At 44.0% G+C, this 18,104-nt stretch overlaps 1 protein-coding gene across 1 annotated transcript in view; it reads right to left on the reverse strand.

Annotated features, from left to right (window-relative positions):
• The window catches only part of LOC110985773 (uncharacterized), a 125,770-nt gene that overhangs the window by 73,434 nt on the left and 34,232 nt on the right, over positions 1 to 18,104 (reverse strand). The window contains exons 33-55 of the mRNA XM_087133596.1: positions 17,398 to 17,872; positions 16,677 to 16,821; positions 15,879 to 16,052; positions 15,308 to 15,545; positions 14,773 to 14,963; positions 14,390 to 14,495; positions 13,806 to 14,045; positions 13,144 to 13,335; positions 12,174 to 12,803; positions 11,474 to 11,731; positions 10,219 to 10,538; positions 9,566 to 9,787; positions 7,853 to 8,116; positions 7,241 to 7,550; positions 6,786 to 7,015; positions 6,289 to 6,442; positions 5,865 to 6,091; positions 4,760 to 5,252; positions 4,054 to 4,163; positions 3,013 to 3,198; positions 2,337 to 2,451; positions 1,372 to 1,671; positions 309 to 556 (exon numbers count right to left, since the gene is read on the reverse strand). Coding sequence (XP_086989722.1) covers positions 309 to 556; positions 1,372 to 1,671; positions 2,337 to 2,451; positions 3,013 to 3,198; positions 4,054 to 4,163; positions 4,760 to 5,252; positions 5,865 to 6,091; positions 6,289 to 6,442; positions 6,786 to 7,015; positions 7,241 to 7,550; positions 7,853 to 8,116; positions 9,566 to 9,787; positions 10,219 to 10,538; positions 11,474 to 11,731; positions 12,174 to 12,803; positions 13,144 to 13,335; positions 13,806 to 14,045; positions 14,390 to 14,495; positions 14,773 to 14,963; positions 15,308 to 15,545; positions 15,879 to 16,052; positions 16,677 to 16,821; positions 17,398 to 17,872 — 5,828 coding nt within the window. The remainder of the gene's footprint in view (positions 1 to 308; positions 557 to 1,371; positions 1,672 to 2,336; positions 2,452 to 3,012; positions 3,199 to 4,053; positions 4,164 to 4,759; positions 5,253 to 5,864; positions 6,092 to 6,288; positions 6,443 to 6,785; positions 7,016 to 7,240; positions 7,551 to 7,852; positions 8,117 to 9,565; positions 9,788 to 10,218; positions 10,539 to 11,473; positions 11,732 to 12,173; positions 12,804 to 13,143; positions 13,336 to 13,805; positions 14,046 to 14,389; positions 14,496 to 14,772; positions 14,964 to 15,307; positions 15,546 to 15,878; positions 16,053 to 16,676; positions 16,822 to 17,397; positions 17,873 to 18,104) is intronic.

Below are 18,104 nucleotides of genomic sequence, written 5' to 3' on the forward strand. Positions count from 1 at the left end.
ATACTAATGGTTGTTAACTTACTGTGAAGTCGTTTGTCAAATTGGGATGCAACTTCACACATATATGAGCATCGAGCAGGACGAAGAGAGGGCACAAATTTCTTAGCAATGCGACTATAAAATGCACGTGTTACGGTCGCATCGCTCCTAACAAAATGAGCACCCCTGACCAACATGGCTATTTTCAATTGATGAGTAGCTTCTTCAACGGGTAAAGCTATGTAAACACAAAGTGTCAATAAAATAACTGGCTGCATAATTGAGATTTGAGAAGGAAAGGTTCAATTAGTTAAGGGAAACTAGCCAACCTCAGTAACTCTTGGTCTTCCGACAAAGTGGTTGTCTGCAAAGAGTCTGACTGTGTCCGCAGTGAGGTCTTCCTGAATGATGGTTCCCGCTCCACCAGGCTCGTAGTTACTGCGGCCACCAGGGGCAATGAGCTGGCCAGAGAAAGACGTGTTGTGGTACTGGAGGGTGATGCGACCGCCCCCTCCAGCTCCACCTTGCTTCTCAGAGGAACCTGAGGGGACCGAGCCCCCTTGGGCAGATACCTGACCTGGGGGGGAGGGAAACAGAATGATCCAAACTTCTAACTGTCAGAAGAAGCAACACACAATTTGACACAAATGAATGTCAACAGGTTTTACCAAGCACAATTATATGTGACCAGCTCGGCAAAAAGGTGTATTATGTCACTTTTTTGGAATTTGAGCAATATATATATATAAACAAATTTCTCACTTCCTCAGCTTTCATTGGATATATTATTCATCTCAGTGGCATTTTGCATTTTGAAGTTATTTGCCATTTGCATATTCATATAATTTCACTTCATCACACATGCTGTTTGAGATAATGCCCTTTAAACATAACGAACAGAAACATTAAACTTAAATTAGACACGCTCTTGGTTTTCCTTAGTAACAGAAGCTTTCTGGTCAAGCAATCGGCCTCAAAACATTTCCAAATATTTTCACCCTTGCCACATGGAATGGGCCATTACTTGTATTTCCATTGGGCGATTTAATACACCTTTTTGCAGAGCCAGTCACATATATTGTCTTGCAAGATGGGTGAGTTTTTCAATCCCTCAAGGAAAGACTGAAGCTCAGAGATTTCAGCAAAGGTTGCTTGAAAACTGCAACCAAAACATATCAACTCTACAATAACCCACACTCAAAAGGCAAACCTGCATAGGGTGGGACTTAACTTTCAAACACAAATACAGAAAATGAAGATTTTGTTCAATTCATTTTGCCCAAATGTGAACATGTTTTCTCCATACACTGAAACAATGCTTACACTCAAAAGTTTACAAAATTGCAACAGGGCAGCCGAAGTAATTTGAAGTTATCAATAGCATCAACTCACCTTGTCCACGCAGCTCTTGAGTCTGCACAAAGATGGTCCCACCGCTGCCACCACCACTGTACCATTGACTGGCACCAGTCCCATCTGACTTGAGCTGCCCGTCAATTTCCACCACGGGAGCGGAGATCAGTATCACGCCACCCCCCTTGCCAGCCGAGTCAGGGCTTGAGGGGGACTTGTTACCGATGCCTCCGGCACTGCCAAAGCTAGCGGGTGCAAGGGCAGCGCCTCGGGGTGGACCGACAATGGTCTGTCCATTACCTTGCCCACCGCTGCCCCCGTGACCTCCACCAGATGCCCCTAGCAAGATGACAAGAACAAAGTCATTCTGACAGTAAATGTGCTTCCATCACACGATGACTTCTCAGTAATGTGATGACTTATTTTATTATCATACATCTCTGTCTAAGCAGAATTATAAAAAAAATCCCACACAGCCTGTCAATGTACACATGTACTGTACTTAGAGACCAAATTTTTGTACATCAACGAGGCTCCGAGCCATAACAAAGCACGTGAACAGCAAGCAATAAGCAGGATACCAGTGAGGAAGCTGGTTTCCATTAGAGGTGGGTAATTCCAGAACTTAGTGGTCCAAAAGTATGACATTTTTGTCTCCCTGTTACATCTGACCTTTATTTGACATGGAAATATCACCGGCATTGATTTCAAACTATTACTTTGTTTGGCACATAATTTGCATTAATGCGTCACTCTTGGAAATTAGAACATGGGCTCTGAACTTACAAAATCACATGTCAGATGTGACAGGGACACAAAAAAAATGGACCCCTAAATTCTGGAATTACCAGAAATTAGGTATATCATTTTATTTCAATTGTAACAAAGGCAAAGATAAGGACTGCTTAATCTCTCAAAGAAGAAGTTTCAAACAGCAACATCACTTCTTGGCAGAATTCTGAACTGCAAACATGATTTTTATTTTGGTTTTGTCTCTCACTAACCATTTACACCGTCTATCCCTCCATGTTGTACGTCTGGGCTTCGTCCTGATGTATCAATCACGCCTGCAGTGTCAATTTCCACCTGCACCTCAGCAACAACATCAAGATAATTGGTCTGCAAAAAACGCCAATAAATAATCATTAATATCATTCCAAATTGACAAAAATTCCAAAGACTGTGGCCACTGTCTGCTTTCCTTTTTTATTGAGGAAAAATAAAAATCCAAGTGTAACGGTTTATTAATGGCTATTTAAAATGAAACTTTCATAAACTTTCTACGCAGCCAAAAAGTTCTAGCTTAACCCCCTAACACCAGGATTCTTTTGACCGTGACTGCTGGGCAGTGGTATGCCCAGAATGCAAAGCTCTGTCCAGCAGCAGGCCCCATTGAACCAGCAGCTGCATGGTGAGTAGACAGTATGTGTGGTATGCACTAATCCTCACACAAAGCCGCGACTGTCAACGGTTCCCAGTGCGACGGGGTTAAGATGCTTAGTACGGCAGGGAGCCATGAGGATCGTGAAATTCCATGGTGATGTTTGACCGTAGCTCAATTGGTGATGATCTCAATTTTTAATATTGATAAAAAGGCAAAATTATTCATCATAAATTTATTACTATTTCTACACTGCTTCTTGATCGAACTTGACCCAAAGGAAGTTTCACAGTTTATACCTTTATCAACCCCCCTGGGTGAATCTGCAAAGAACCGCTGAGTCTCAGCTTCAGTGAGGGGTCTAAGATGTCAAAGGCTGGGTTATAGCTCAAGCCGGCTGGGTAGAAGGAGGAGAGTTGGCCACTGGGGAGGACGTGCAGCGTGTTAAGAGGGAAGAACTTGTCGGGTTGGCCAGAATACTTTCCCTGAAATGCCAGAAACAAAAGGTACGGTTAACAAATATTAACTCCTCTTCATAAGGCATGACAGTTTTAATACAGACAGTACACAACAGGACAATTCACGGTGGGCACTTGAAAAAGTTTTCTATATTCAAACAAAATAATTTGCGAAGCATTCATTAAGGCGTGAGGTCAAAATACAAACGGTTTCGAAACAGTTCAATGGTTGGTGGCATTTGACTCACAATACCGAGACAAAATATCAAGATTTCCTAGTATCGAGACCTGAAAAGACTGGTCTGAAAACCGACAGCGCAACACAACCACTCAATACACATGTTTCATCAGGAAGTTAAAACAGTCTGCCGATCTAAATCCTCCTGCAGAGCTGCAAAGTAAAGAGCTATTGTTATGACTCATCCATCAGACCGCAGAAGTCTATGATGCCGTAATGCGATGAGCTGTCCATTGTTTACTGGAAGCTGCAGAGTGCAAGGTGTACTCGACCGCAACGGTTTGGCCAGCCTCGCTGAAGCGTTCGTCTGTTCGAAGATGACCGTCAGTGGGGTTTAACGTTTACAAAGCGTTGAATGCTTTCAAAAGCATTTGTATTTTGACCTCACACCTAAACAAACCACAGCTTTCTATAAACACATGATTATTTCGATTGGTCTCACTGTAAGATACAGTGGTTTGACACTTGAACTTCCATCCAGCTCTATGACTTTCAAAGAGTTTTAAACATATTGTAGCTATCAACAGGTTCGTTTCAGACATGAACAATTTTGTGAAGACCAGCGAAAGATTGTTTTTGGAAGTAAGGAAAAAAGGTTAAAATTTGTCTTGACAGTGTCAAAAATGATATTTAGTCAAACTTACGTGCTCTCCAATAGATACGTGCATTCCTTGGCCAACAGTGAGGTCTTGCACCCCATCAATTGTGCCCTCGATGTATACAGGGTTGACTGGTAGACCCTCTAGTCTGGTGACTGATAACAAGGGAAAAATGCAACATACAAACTGAAAGGCCAGCCTTGCTTTCAAATTTTCATGGATGCGTTCGTTTCACCAGGAATGACATGACAGCAGACAGTGGCAAGTAATGCTGCTTGTCTGACAACCTCAGATGCTGCTGTACTTTGGTGATCCAGTGAAGCACCCATTGTATGTGTGCACTGGCTTGTGCACACGCGGAAGGCGCAGTGTCAGGGATCAGTTTTCACCAGAATGTGCACAAACACGAAGCATCTACACATAAGCATTGCAGCAAGGTGGTAACGGCTTTGAGTCTTCCCCAGTAAAAGTAATTAATGCTCTGCACATCAAAAGTAACGGCTTTGAGTCTTCCCAGTTAAAGCAATTAATGCTCTGCACATCAAAAGTAACGGCTTTGAGTCTTCTCCAGTTAAAGCAATAAATGCTCTGCACATCAAAAGTAACAGCTTCGAGTATTCCTCAGTTAAAGCAATAAATGCTCTGCACATCAAAAGTAACAGCTTTGAGTATTCCTCAGTTAAAACAATTAATGCTGTGCACATCAAAAGTGCAGCCTTGCAAAAAGTTCACAAAATTTTGAAATCCTTACCTTTTGGGAAGCTGACATAAGTGTCCCCATACACTCTGAACCCTGCAGGAAATGGAGATGTAGAATCCTCTACTGTGATTGGATACTTGACACTGGGGTGGATCAACCCACTCCTGTCTCCGTCCAAGTGGCCAATAGTCACGTCAAAAGGCCCACTCATTGAGCTCTCGAAGGCTAAGTGAGCCATACCCGTTAGGGTAGCCTTCTCAAAGGTGTACTCGCTCACACCATGCTCTGAATCGGTGATGATGTATGCTCGTGAGCTGTCCTGTTCACTAGAGGGCAGGTAGGTCCGTGTTGGGCCACGTTTGTCATTGTTGATGAGCAATGATCGCACCGTTTCATTGGGTGTGATGTTGGACAGGTAGATGGTACCTGGTCCCCCGGCTTCCTTGTGACTTCGGCCACCGAAGGCTTCCATTCTTCCAACAAAATGATTGAAATTGTTGGTGTGTACAGCAATGCGCCCGCCGGCACCACCTCCACCAATCTCCTGTAAACAGACAATTTTGATTTACATTCAACTACAAGCATCCAATGCATACATCTGCTAGATAATAGGCCTATTACTTTAATGAAGAAGTTAATACTACTGTACTACAAAGTTATATTAACTATTTCTACAAAATAACAGTTTGACCTGAAGGGGGAATGAACCAATGAGCACATCTTCTAATCTTCTAAATCTTCTAAATCTTGAAATGCTTTCCTTGTTTTTGTACAAAGCAAAATTCAACAAAAAAGCAGGAATTCAAATTCTCCATATGCCTCCAACATGGGCATATCAGAGCAATACACCTGTGGTATAAGCCGTGCACTAGCCATTTGCGAAGCTAGGCTCAGAATGTCACATTATTTAATACAACTGAAGTGAAATTCTGCTACAATTCAGTATACTCCAGCCCTTTAGCAATCTAATCAAATCCTGATAGTGCTACGGTGATGATAAGGACCTTGAGTGACAGAGGATTCCCAATAACATGAGACACAGGCCTGTTGGTCCTGACAGCAAGCAGATGTACTCGAAAAATCCAGTTCCTTCAGGGATTTGAAATCCTCTCTGTACTTCTTATCTAAATTCAAGAGTAAAAATTCCACAAGTTACCCTCGTGCTAGTTGAAGACTCCCGAGCACAGTATCGTCCTGTTGCATAATTCCAAGGCCAGGAATCGGGATATCTCCGGTTGTTGCTGTCATAGCAATCTGAGACACAATTGTAATACTGCAGGAACTTGTAGCTGGTGCACTGCAGGCAACGCTTCTCTGAATCACATTGGCTGCAGTAAGGTACACAGGTCGCATGGCCACCGTTGGCAATGAGCTTACCCCTCCCTGAACAAAAGACAAAGTTAAACATCGCAGCATATTTACCTCAGTGGCACACTGTATCTATGGACTGTGACTGGTTCAAGGCTGACATTAGTTGGGCATGTAAATTTTCTGAGCATTACTTGCTGCTATGCAGCTCCAGATTTTGACAGAAGATGACTGTATACCAAATAACCAGACGCATCAAGACAAGATCTTACCGCTGATGCTGCTGCTCGTAATCCAGATGCTGCCACCACTTGCACCACCGGTCCTGAGGATGTTGGCATGGTGACCGCTGGCCAGTACATCTCCATCTATCAAGGTGTGATTGTGGGCTCGGAGACGTAGGACACCGCCTCCTGAGCACAAATTCTGCAAATTTATATCATGAGAGCAAAACAGGGTGGAGACATGATGATTCAACTATCTCTGATTCAAGTTTTGACAGGAAGTAATCGCATTCCCTACTGTGTTAGATGTAAAAATTGAAACATCTATCTCCATGCTGCCACCACCAAATGAGCATAATGAAAGTCTCTGTTGTGGAACAGCTGAACTCATAACAAAAAACTTATCCCACTTCCGCAACCAATAGATAATCTTTGCATGTCTCCTACTGTGGACTCAAAATGGCTACCTACTTCCAAATTCTCTTATCCCACTTTAACCATCAAAGGACAATCTAGCATACACTTTCCTAGTTTTCCTAACTCACCCCACTGCCTCCAGCTGAGCTTCCCCCACTTCCAAATTCTCTGGGCCTCAACACATCTCCATAGGCCTTTCTGGCATAAGACACATAAGCTCCCATCCCACCTCTGCCACCATGGGATGCACCAGATCCTCCGCTGGAATGTGGGATACCTGAGCTCAGGCCTTGCCCAGGTCTGTGGCCCCTCCCACTGACATCAAGCGTAGCCTCATGATCAATTGTGATGCTGTCCGCTGTAGACAATCAACAAGAACTGTGAAATTTAGAGCTCCATATTATTGTACTACAGAGCAGAGAATCTCCAATGTAAACTCAAGAGCTAAAGCAAGCACTTTTAATATAAATTACCCAAATATCATTTCTCATTCTGAAGCAAAATATCCTTTAAATTTTTGGACAATTTTAAGTTTGCATTGGTGACAATAAAGAAGCAAAATTTTAAAACTGATAACACGAACCTGAAATGTCCATTTTATCTGCAGTCATCAAAGCCCCAGCTCTCATGTTGAACTCCCCCACCAGGTTAATGCTAAGCTCCTGATTCAGAGCGGCAGTTCCTGTGTAGTCCATCACCCCGCCACTCAGCACACTAAGGCTATGCAAATTTGCCTCGCTCTGGGTGGCAGAGTTGATTCGGGCAGGGGGGTGGTAGGTGACCCGGGAGTTGAGACCAATCTCCAAATCCGATAAGCCAATCAGATCGCCAGCATGGAGAGTGAAATCCACTGATTGGAGGAAAGTGTCTTGAGGGAGGGAGGCTGTTCCATTCTGTAGTGGGTATGAAATGATTACAACCAGGTAATTCATGGGTAAGCTATCACACTTACCAAGAAGTACATGTATATATCTACTAGGTGCCAATGAACTAACCAGAGTTCATTTCATTTCAACAACCTGCTAACACTCTACAAATAACTTTGCCACTGCGAATTCCTCTTTGAAACCAAGTTTGGACTAAACAATTCATGTAGCTGTTACGTTTACTAAAAGACAACTTGCCAAACATTATTTAAGGATCTTAAAAGGTATATCATTACCATGACTGCAAAAATATTTGAATTTAAAAGTACCTCATAAAGGACCAAGTGGAATGGCAAATATCTGGAGGCATTCCAAGCAATGTACAGCTCATCCGACTCCCCAACGTGAACAGTCGCCGTCGAGTCTCCGGTTGTCTGGGCCACGTGGAGCAACCTGGTAGAGTTGTCTTTGGTGGCGTAGCCATCCGCGTCCACCGCTTCCAGCTCCACATGGGCGTACTGACCAACATCCAGCAGGTCAATGTCGTGATCTGGGTCGGAGAAAGGTGGGAGGGTAATCCAAGTCCGACGCGACTGCAGGAAAGATACAAGCAGACGGAGGTTTATCGAAACTCGGAATACAATGCAGACTTTCAACTTTTGCTTACAACAGGATTGCAGCAAAGTGTTTCACTAAAGACGTTCACTTATCCAAGTCAGCATCAGACTGCAGGTATTTTGTGACTGTGGCTATAGTTTTAACAATTAGCATGCTACAGAGACTAGCCATAGCCATTTCAGCAATGTCCATTACACATGGCCTTATATCACAGCAAACCAAAGAAGTGCACTGGAAGTATATGAATCAGTGTGGACAATCTGTGTTGAAACTATGGGCAAGTTTGAGTGACAACTATGGGCGAGTTTGAGTGACAACTATGGGCAAGTTTGAGTGACAACTATGGGCAAGTTTGAGTGACAACTATGGGAAAGTTTGAGTGATAACTATGAGCGAGTTTGAGTGACAACTATGGGCAAGTTTGAGTGATAACTATGAGCGAGTTTGAGTGACAACTATGGGCAAGTTTGAGTGACAAGTATGGGCGAGTTTGAGTGACAAGTATGGGCGAGTTTGAGTGACAAGTATGGGCGAGTTTGAGTGACAAGTATGGGCGAGTTTGAGTGACAAGTATGGGCGAGTTTGAGTGACAACTATGGGCAAGTTTGAGTGACAACTATGGGTAAGTTTGAGTGACAACTATGGGCAAGTTTTAGAGACAACTATGGGCAAGTTTGAGAGACAACTATGGGCAAGTTTGAGTGACAACTATGGGCAAGTTCAATCAAGGACCACAGTTAACCATATAGTTCAACTAACTCTGATCAAACACATGTTATTTAATGATGGTTGGAATAGCCTGGTCAACTATTTGCAACCAGCCTACCGAAGTTGGTGGTGTCGTTGGTTGCCATAGACCATTGCACAGTGCAGAGAGGACCAGTTATAAGAATAATGCCAGAAAAACAGTAAGTCACTACTAAACGACAATTTTAACTTTTATTTTTGCTATTTTGCCCTCCGAAGGGCACTCCTTCTCCCCTTTGGACTAATGACCTGACAACAGTTGACTAGGGTCGTTTGTACTTCAACTTCACTGCACATGCGCCGAGCACGTCATGAACCAGCCACTAGTTAACTAGTGATCCTTGATCAAATTTGTGCTGAAATAAACCAAACCTGAACAACACCACTTGAACAACAGACTTCAGAAACCAGACCTTAAAGCTCAATTGCACTGCTGGTTATCTGTAGCCTTTTTTTCACAACGTAAATGCAAAGGTAACCAACAACATTCAAATTACTGTATGAGATGGGTGTGGTGACGAATTCCCAACAAGGTTTGACTTGGGTCTTTCGAGTACGAGGGTAATGTGCCAAGGCCTTTGGTTACTGTCAATGAACAAATGGACTAAAAGTCTGTGCTTCAACTTGCCCTGCCCTGAAATCTACACACAGACACTCAGGACAATCTAAGGACCTACCTGGGCTGTGTGGACCGAGTCTGCTCGGTTGTACACCCTCAAAGTCTTGTGCTCCTCACCCTCGGCCATTCTCTTCCGATAGATGGTCCCTGAGGCCCCATGCTCATGAGCTCCCCATCCACCCCGGGCTTCAAAGGCGCCATCAAATTTATTCTCTTGGAAGTAGAGGGCCATCCTGCCGCCACCGCCTCCACCGCCAGAGTTGGCATCCCCACCGTTGGCCTACAATTAAACAAACAAACCCTCCTTAACACTGTCTGTCTGAAATGCATGTGTTCTTTCAGTACAAAAATGCATTTCCACAAAGACTTTTCTTGCACAGGAAACCAGCGGCACATTGTTCTTCTAAAATATATTGACAGCCTGTGTACAGGGGCCAATTCAACACACTGGCCACCTCCAAAGAGTACGCGGACTTCTGTGTGTGCATACACAAAACAAATAGAGGATTTTAGATGTCAGCTGGAGGTGAGCCAAGGCACTCTTTACGTATTCATCCACAAGTCATGCCTTGGTTTAGAGATGACTAAATCATGAAACAGGTCTTTCCAGCCTGAAGCGGTTGATGTAGCTCTGATGAAATTACCAGACAGCCTAGTTGTGATTGATAAAAAATCCATCAGTATGAACTACAATCCAGGAAATTCACAAACCTGGAAAACACCCGACCCTTCGATGTACTCGGCGAGGATATGGATGCTCCCCCCGCTCCCTCCGCCACTGAAGTCGGTGGTGCTGCGCACGCCGTTGGCCCGTACCTCGCCCTCCACCCTCAGCGACTGGCTGATGTTCATCGACAGTATCCCGCCCCCGGCACCGCCCCCATTCCCTCCGCCGCTTCCATATTCAGCAGGGGTGGTGAAGGATCCATAGGCCGGAGGGGAAAGCTGAGAACTGGTCTGGCAACCCCCTTCTCCACCGTGGGTAGCTCCAGTGCCGATGTTGCCATACTTGAAGCCCCCACCTGGACCACCTTTAAATGACAAGGTAAGAAAATCTCATCTCTTCTGATGAAATATGTAACTGACAACAGCACACTGAATCTCTGAAACTGTAAAGTGACACCCAAGTCAAGTTATCATACAGAATTACACAAGGTCCCAAATGGGGTTGCTGTTGAATGGTAGACCCGGGGGTGGGGCACTTGATCTCCCCTCCTATTTGTGATTTTTGTCAGCAAACGCGTCACTCTCGTCACTGCTGAAGCCTGTATGAACAGTGCCACCAGGTGTCAAGTTGTCTCTCATCTTGTAGATCTTGAATAGGATATCCTGGAGTCAGTTAACGGGGATCTTAGCCCACCCCTGGGTAACACCCTTCTACGACCCCAAACTCTTTTTTCAGTTTTACAATTACACATGCATTAAGTCCCTTTCTTGTCACAGGCGTCGGATTTGGCTCCACAACCCAACAAAAGCTGTCTTAATTTGCAACAAAAATTAACTCACATCAACTCACACTTCCTTACATATGCATTCTTGTGGGGTATTTCCTTTGTTCTCGTGTACAAAACTCCCACACAACATGGAAAAAATTTCAAATCACTGCCATTTCAACCAAATTCAGTTTCCTGGGTTGAAATTTCGACTGTAAGTCCCTTATATAAAACACTTCAATTTGCGACTTTGAATGGCACTTGAAAATTCCTCCTTTTTGAGTAAATTTGAAATATCTCTCGTGAAATTCTTATGGGGTACCACTTTAGTACCCCACAAGGATCAAAACTGGCCTTGTGGGGTACCTTCCATTGTTCCGGTACCCCACAAGGCACCATGTACAAGCGCACACAAATTAGCAAATCCCACAGAATCCTTCAGCACCCACTGTGAAGTTAACCAAAACAGGCAATTCAGAGGATGGATTAATTCCTAAAGAGGATGATCAATATCAACCCAATTGGGAACTTACTGTTGCCGGGGAAACCTTCACCATCCACGGTGATGGACCCCTTGGAGTCTACAATCACCACGTCCGCGACGATGTGCAGGTTGGTGGACAACAACTGGCCACCCCCATACACTTGGAGGAACTCCCCGTCCAGCGTCCGTCTGTCACGGCCATTTTTTACCATCATTGTGCCGTGGTTGCGGATGTTGATGGCCTTAAAGTTCAAGGTCTCTGTTGGTTCGCCGTCAATATTGATCATCTCATGCATGAGCAAGGTGCCTTCATAGGTTTGAAAACAACAAATTAATTCCTAAAGTTCAAATGTTTTCTTTGTACATTAATTTTGGATTTTTGCCCTGCTCGACATGTATTTTAACACTGTATGCTCAGTGTATGCCCCCGAAGGCTCGTGAAAAAGCACGTAAGCATACTCGGGTGGGACTCAACCCATGACCTCCTGCTTACAAGTGCAGACGTCTTAACCACTCGATCACTGAGCTTGCCGGTGTCAGCTGGCTGGTTGGAATCTTTGTACATGTCGACTGATAACCTGTGAACATTTCATGGTTTACCACAGCGATAGGTGGTATCTTGTGTCAGGTAGCTTTAGTAATTTGTTACACTGGGGAACAAATAATGTGACCCCAGATGTCTGTATCAAATACCGAGTACTAGTTTCTTGTATTTCAGACTTTTATAATAAATTCTGGATTTTTTTTACCTCCATCTGCAACTGTGATATTCTCTGCATTCTCCAACACCCCTTCTACATTAATCCTGACCCCAGCCACTGTGAGCTCTCCGTGCAGGGTAGCCAAACCGCCCCGGTACAGATCCATGTCTGATGGGAAGTGAGCGTTGGAGACGTACAGCGACTGATTTCGGCCAACCAGCATCTTCCCTGACCGATCGCCGGAAATGGATCCAATTCGGATGTCCACCGAGTGATCGTGGTACTCAGAGTCCAGATACGCCAACTGAGCACTGCCGTATATGTGCAGCTCATCCAGGATGATGTCTTCGGTGAAGTTGTGGGTGGGGTCGTTTCGAACGATGTCAATCTGAGCTCGCTCTGCTGGCATCAGCCAGATGATCGTTGGCAAGCTTGCATAGTCAGCATAACCATCAGTGATGTTGCGATTCCAGTCACGGGGCCGACGGCCACGGTTGTTGATGTACAGCGTGCGGTTGGTGAGGGGCTCTGTGACATTGGAATCGTGGGTAATTTGAGCCTCGTCACTTGTCGCATCCAGGAGAGTTGTACCATTCAGGGGTTGGAGTTTGTGCAAGTAGACCGTTCCAGGACCACCAGGCTCAAAACTGCTGTCACCACCAGTAGCCTCAAAATCACCTATATGACAACAAAATCAAAGAGTGTGACTCTCATGGTTAGAGTTTGTAACTCCTTATTACAAGGTCAGGGGTCTGAATGCCCCAAATGTCCAAGATTGTGTCCTCAAGTAAGCACTTTACTTGCTTCTCTCCATAAAGGAACATAGGTACATGGGTACTGACATTAGCTTTGAAGCAACCTGCAATGGACTCACAACCCTATCCAGGGCAAGTGGAAACATTCTCAGTCATTCATGCCAAGGACTCTGGAGATAAACCACTTGCCTTATGTTCAACACTGGTTCTGAAAAAATTTTACCTTCACTGCAACAGGATAGGTCCTGTGTCAAAGATCTTACCAATGAAGTGGTTGTTTGTGTAATATACTGCGATGCGGCCACCGGCACCTCCCCCACCATAGGGGCTTAGACTACCCGAGTATCCAGCCCCACCGGAGACATCGATGGCCCCATCACCATCAAGTGTCTCCGTCTCAATCCAAATGCTTCCTCCACTGCCGCCCCCTGCTCCTGGGGACCGGTATGCTCCACCTTCAAAGAAGACAAAATGGCAACGCACAGAACAATAAACATAGCATTCTCAACATCAGATTAAAACTAAATCTTCTTTATTTGGCTAGCAAATCATGGAAAATATTTATACGCCCCATTTAAAACCAGACTAAACTTTTATTGAGGCTTTGCTTGATGGTAGCCATCGTGCAGAGCAGTTCTTTCGTTTCACAGGGAAACCTCCTTTGTGCTTACCCTGTGGAACAGAAGCACAGGCCTGCAAGATGGCAGCCACGCAAACACTGTATAGTCTCTAAAATTTATTACACCACCAAAAAACTAGTTTAAAAAGTACTTTAAATAATCCAATGTGAAGATTTTATGCAAAATGATCTGGCAGGATTTAACACGGACAGACTCGAATGCTTGTATACTCGTGGGTAATAAGCAATTACTTGAAGATTTTTCAGACAACTGTGATCTGGTTCTGGGGTCCAAGGAGTTCTCACCTATTGCAGACAGAGTTCCGTCCACCGTTAGTATCCTTGTCACATTCATGTAGACCCTACCAGCTCCCGATCCACCCAGATGAGGGTATGTGGAGTAACCCCCGTCTGATCCGAAAAGGTCAGGGGTCAGGAAGGAACCATAGGTTGCCCCTACGCGAGGCTGGTTTTGTCCCTGCCCACCGTTGCTGGCGTGGCCCGCACCGGATGAGCCGCGCATCCCAGGCAGACCCGGACTAGTTCCTAGAAGTGAAAGAAAATTGTGACCAATTTTACAATCTGCCTTTCTTAATGCAGAATTTAAACATTTTTGGACACAATGCAGAGTATTCAGCCAAAAATGTTTTTACATGTGTACAGCTGTTGGCACGAAAACTAAAAGATGATAGGTTTTATTTTGCCACCATTTGTGGTTGGAACTGATCAGAAAAATACTGAAACTACTAAGGATTTTCTGCTGTGTTTCAAAGCAGTGACTTCAGATATCTATCCAACCTCTACATCCAAAACGTGCTAGAAGCTACACCCAGAATTCTACCATGACTACCAATCTTCAGTGCACCAGCCAAAGCTCATAATGCTCTTACCAATGGCCTGTTCATGCTTCAGTTCTGTCTGGAAGCCGATGGACAGGGTAGCTGATGGCTCTATGCTGATGTTGACGTAGTGAAGGCTCAAGTCGCTTGATTTCAGCTGTGGGAAACGGCAAATGTCGTTTCAACTTAAATTCTAGGATTTAAGGTCTAAGATTTAAGATTTGAGATCACAATTTAAGATTCTAAAGTAGCCTTGAAAACTAATTTTAAAATTTGCTGTTTTCTTCTAAATTAAAATTTAAAACAATTTCTACCTGTCTAGAGATCATGCGTAATTGTTAAACTGTGCCCATTCAATAAGCCTAAGTTTGATAGGCATGGAAAAAAGGTCACATAAACATTTTGTTGTTGAAAACAATTGCAAATAAACTTACCAGAGCTCCACTACGGACATTCAGCGTGGTTCCTTCAATTGTGACTGTGCCTTGCTGGTTGTCATTGATGTACATGGACCCAAAGGTCTTGATGTCGAGATGGTCAATGTAGTTTCTCCCACCGCCTTTGTATTCCAAGGAGACTTTGCAGCCAGAACTGATGGTGAACCTGTCCATGCTGTGCAGGCTCCCTGAGAAAGTAAAAGATGAGGAAAAGGCTGGTGCCTAACTGTGCTTTTAATCAGTGTTCCTTTTAGCACATGGTGACTGTTACACAGAGTCACTTTTTGTGGTGCGAAATACACATTTTAGAAAACATTTTTTCAAAGATAAAAGTTTCGATCTCATCTGGCCAATATGCAGTATCTCAATTCATATCAACAAAATGAAATAGAAACTTGGTAATAGGGAAAAGCAGGCAAATAATTCACCACAAATGGAAAAACAAAATACCTATTGAAATTATGACACCAAATACAAGGTATAATTTACTCACAGCTACATTGAATTAGGATTGCTGGTATTGTGCTCTTACCGTCGATAGCTATCTCAACATTTTTGCAGTCCAGTATGGTTGGAAGGGTGACCGTGGTTCCGTCCAGAGCCAGTAGGGAGAACGGCAACAATGCCCTCGGCATAGTGGCATCGAGGACCTGGCCCCAAAACAGTGTCAGAAGCCCGCTGCGATCACCGCTCACGGCGTGCGTCACCAGGCTCGAGTACTGCGCATACTTGTTGGTCATGGCAAGTGCCCCTTGACCCCTAATGATAATCTGTGTATTGGAAGAGGAAGCATTTGTAAATGACCAATACAGGGCAACACAATGACAGCGCATTGGCTTAAAAGTAGGAAAAAAAGTTCAGATAGTGGGCCACTCATGAAATAAGTAACACTGAAGTTGAAAGAAGAAAATCTCATTTAGATATTACTGTGGGCAAGCATGTGGTTCATAAACATTCACAAATTACTCTTACGGCTTTATGCAGTCAAAGGTCATACAATCGATCTTGCGCTCTTCAGAAGCAAGACTAGCTAAAGCATATCACTGACTTGAATTTCACACTTCTTCTTCAAAAGAGAGTATTAAAAATACTGGGGGATTCACCTCATCAAATTCAAAAGTGTTGGTGCTCTCATCTTCCGCTACAATGAGCGTACCCGGTACAACCGCAAAGCGCGGCTGAATTTCGGCTCCCAGGAATGTCGGGTTGCGTTGCACTAGCACTTCCACCTTGTTCATGGCCGCATAGCTGCCGTGTGCCCTCAGTTCTATGTAAATCTACAAGAGCGATAAAGTAAACAATATTACAGCCATTTCAACGGTCTGTCAAAAAAACCTGTAAATAATGTGGATACTAGTTTTCAAAAAAGGGAGTTTTGTTCTGTTTGCTAAAATAGTTAGCCTCGTAGCATTATGAAACGGGGACAGAGTTTGCAATACTGGCATTTTTTGCCAAGAACATTCCTAAATACTCCAAAAAATTCTCCACTTTACAGGAAACTAGTCGTGCACTGTAGATGTTTTTAACTTTGAGAGGGCATCAAACCATGTGTTCGGTAACAGTGGCTCCGTTCAACCTTCCTCACTCCTGCAAAACCCTTCAAAACCTCCAGATAGATTTTGAAGTTTATGAGCTTCGAGCTGGGCCAAGAGAGGGTGCAATTTTCTTAGCAACGGAGGCTCCTTTGGTCTAAACTGAACCTTTCTGGTTCAGGAACGACTTTGAAATGTAAGCATGACAGTCGCACTGCTCCCGGCCAACATGGCTCTTTTCAACCAATAATGAGGGGATGCTTCTGCTTGAGGGTTCAACATTCTCAGACACACCTTCCAATCAATTTTAATATGGCATCGGTGACATTTTATTTGCATGACTGGTATCCATTCCGCACACTCTAATACCTTGTCTACATTAGAATCTATGAGAACCAGTGAATACTGATTCTGTTCCTGCTGGGTTCTGCAGCCCGTCACATCCACGAATCCATTCGTGTGGTCAGTCAAGGTGATGCCGATGCGGCTAGAGATTTTGTAATCAGATATGTGGCTGATGGAAAAATGACAGAACAGAAAAGAACATTTTATTACCCTAGTGGCCAAAATAAGCCCTAGAAAACGAAGCCTTAAGTAAACTAAGGACCCCTTACTTCAACTACTCCTTGAAAACAAAAAAAGAAGTGATATCGAAGGACGGTTTCATTCATTTCATGTAGGACTATATTTATTATACTTACTGCCACACAGTCACCATACAGATGGTAAATAGCACCCTCTTTTGTGAATGCACAGAGTCAATGTTAGATCTTTGTGCTGACATAAACTTGCTCTAAAAATAAGAGAATCCAATTTCCAGAGTAGAAAATTTGTGAAAATGTTCACATTTTTTATTGATAGAAAGAACCACTCCAGCTAATGTTTGCCATTTTTGCAAATCTTGGCCTTACCTATGACTGTGGCTTTCTCCAGGCTCTAGAATGAGTTTCAACTGTATGCTGTTGGAAGCTTTACGACAACACTTACCTTTTCATTAGGCAAAGGGTTCACAACTCGATGGGCTAAAATAAAACCCAAGGGGTGCAACCAGGGATGAAACCAAAGTTTGGGAAGCACCACTGGTACCCACCTGTTACACTGTGGATATACTCGAAGGGCGTATGCATACACCTCATTGAAGAATGAGATTGTAATCTTCGGGGTCCGGTTACCAGTTAAGTAGTAATTCCCATCCATTCCAGTGCCAGAAAACATTCGACTGAGGTGATACCATGTACTATGCGATGAATATGGCGCCCCATCTGTCAATATCCGGACTCCACCGTAGGTGTAATAGTCCGTGGAACTGTATGAATCCACACTGTCCAACGGCAGTTGGACGTATTCGTCAATCTCTGAACGCCCAGGGGACGCCCGCTTGTTGTCCACGATGAGTCTGCGCAACGGTTGGTCTGAGTCCAAGCCTCCCTCTAGGTAAACCGTACCAGAGGCCACATGGTGGTCGGGTCCATTACCTCCTTGTGAGAGGAAGTCGCCGATGAAGTTGTAGTGAGTGTAGTAGATGGCCATGCGACCACCAGAGCCACCTCCGCCATAGGCCGAGCCTACGCAAACAAAACCAAGTTGAAATAGTCTTTGAATTATGCCTTTTGCTCTCAGTACAAAACTACCTCCTCAGTACTGAAAAAAAATTAAGTTCTGTCCAAACTCTGGGCTATGACTAACGTAACACACAAGTCAGCGCCTTCCGTACTGTACAGTTACCCATGTTTACGAGAAGCCAAAACTGTAACTTCCTGGAACAGCCAAGAGAAAAAAAATAAACACACTCTTTCT

Source organism: Acanthaster planci, linkage group LG02 (genome assembly GCF_054643075.1).
Source record: "Acanthaster planci isolate LZ-2023a linkage group LG02, COTS_SCS, whole genome shotgun sequence".
In the NCBI taxonomy this organism is placed as follows: domain Eukaryota; kingdom Metazoa; phylum Echinodermata; class Asteroidea; order Valvatida; family Acanthasteridae; genus Acanthaster; species Acanthaster planci.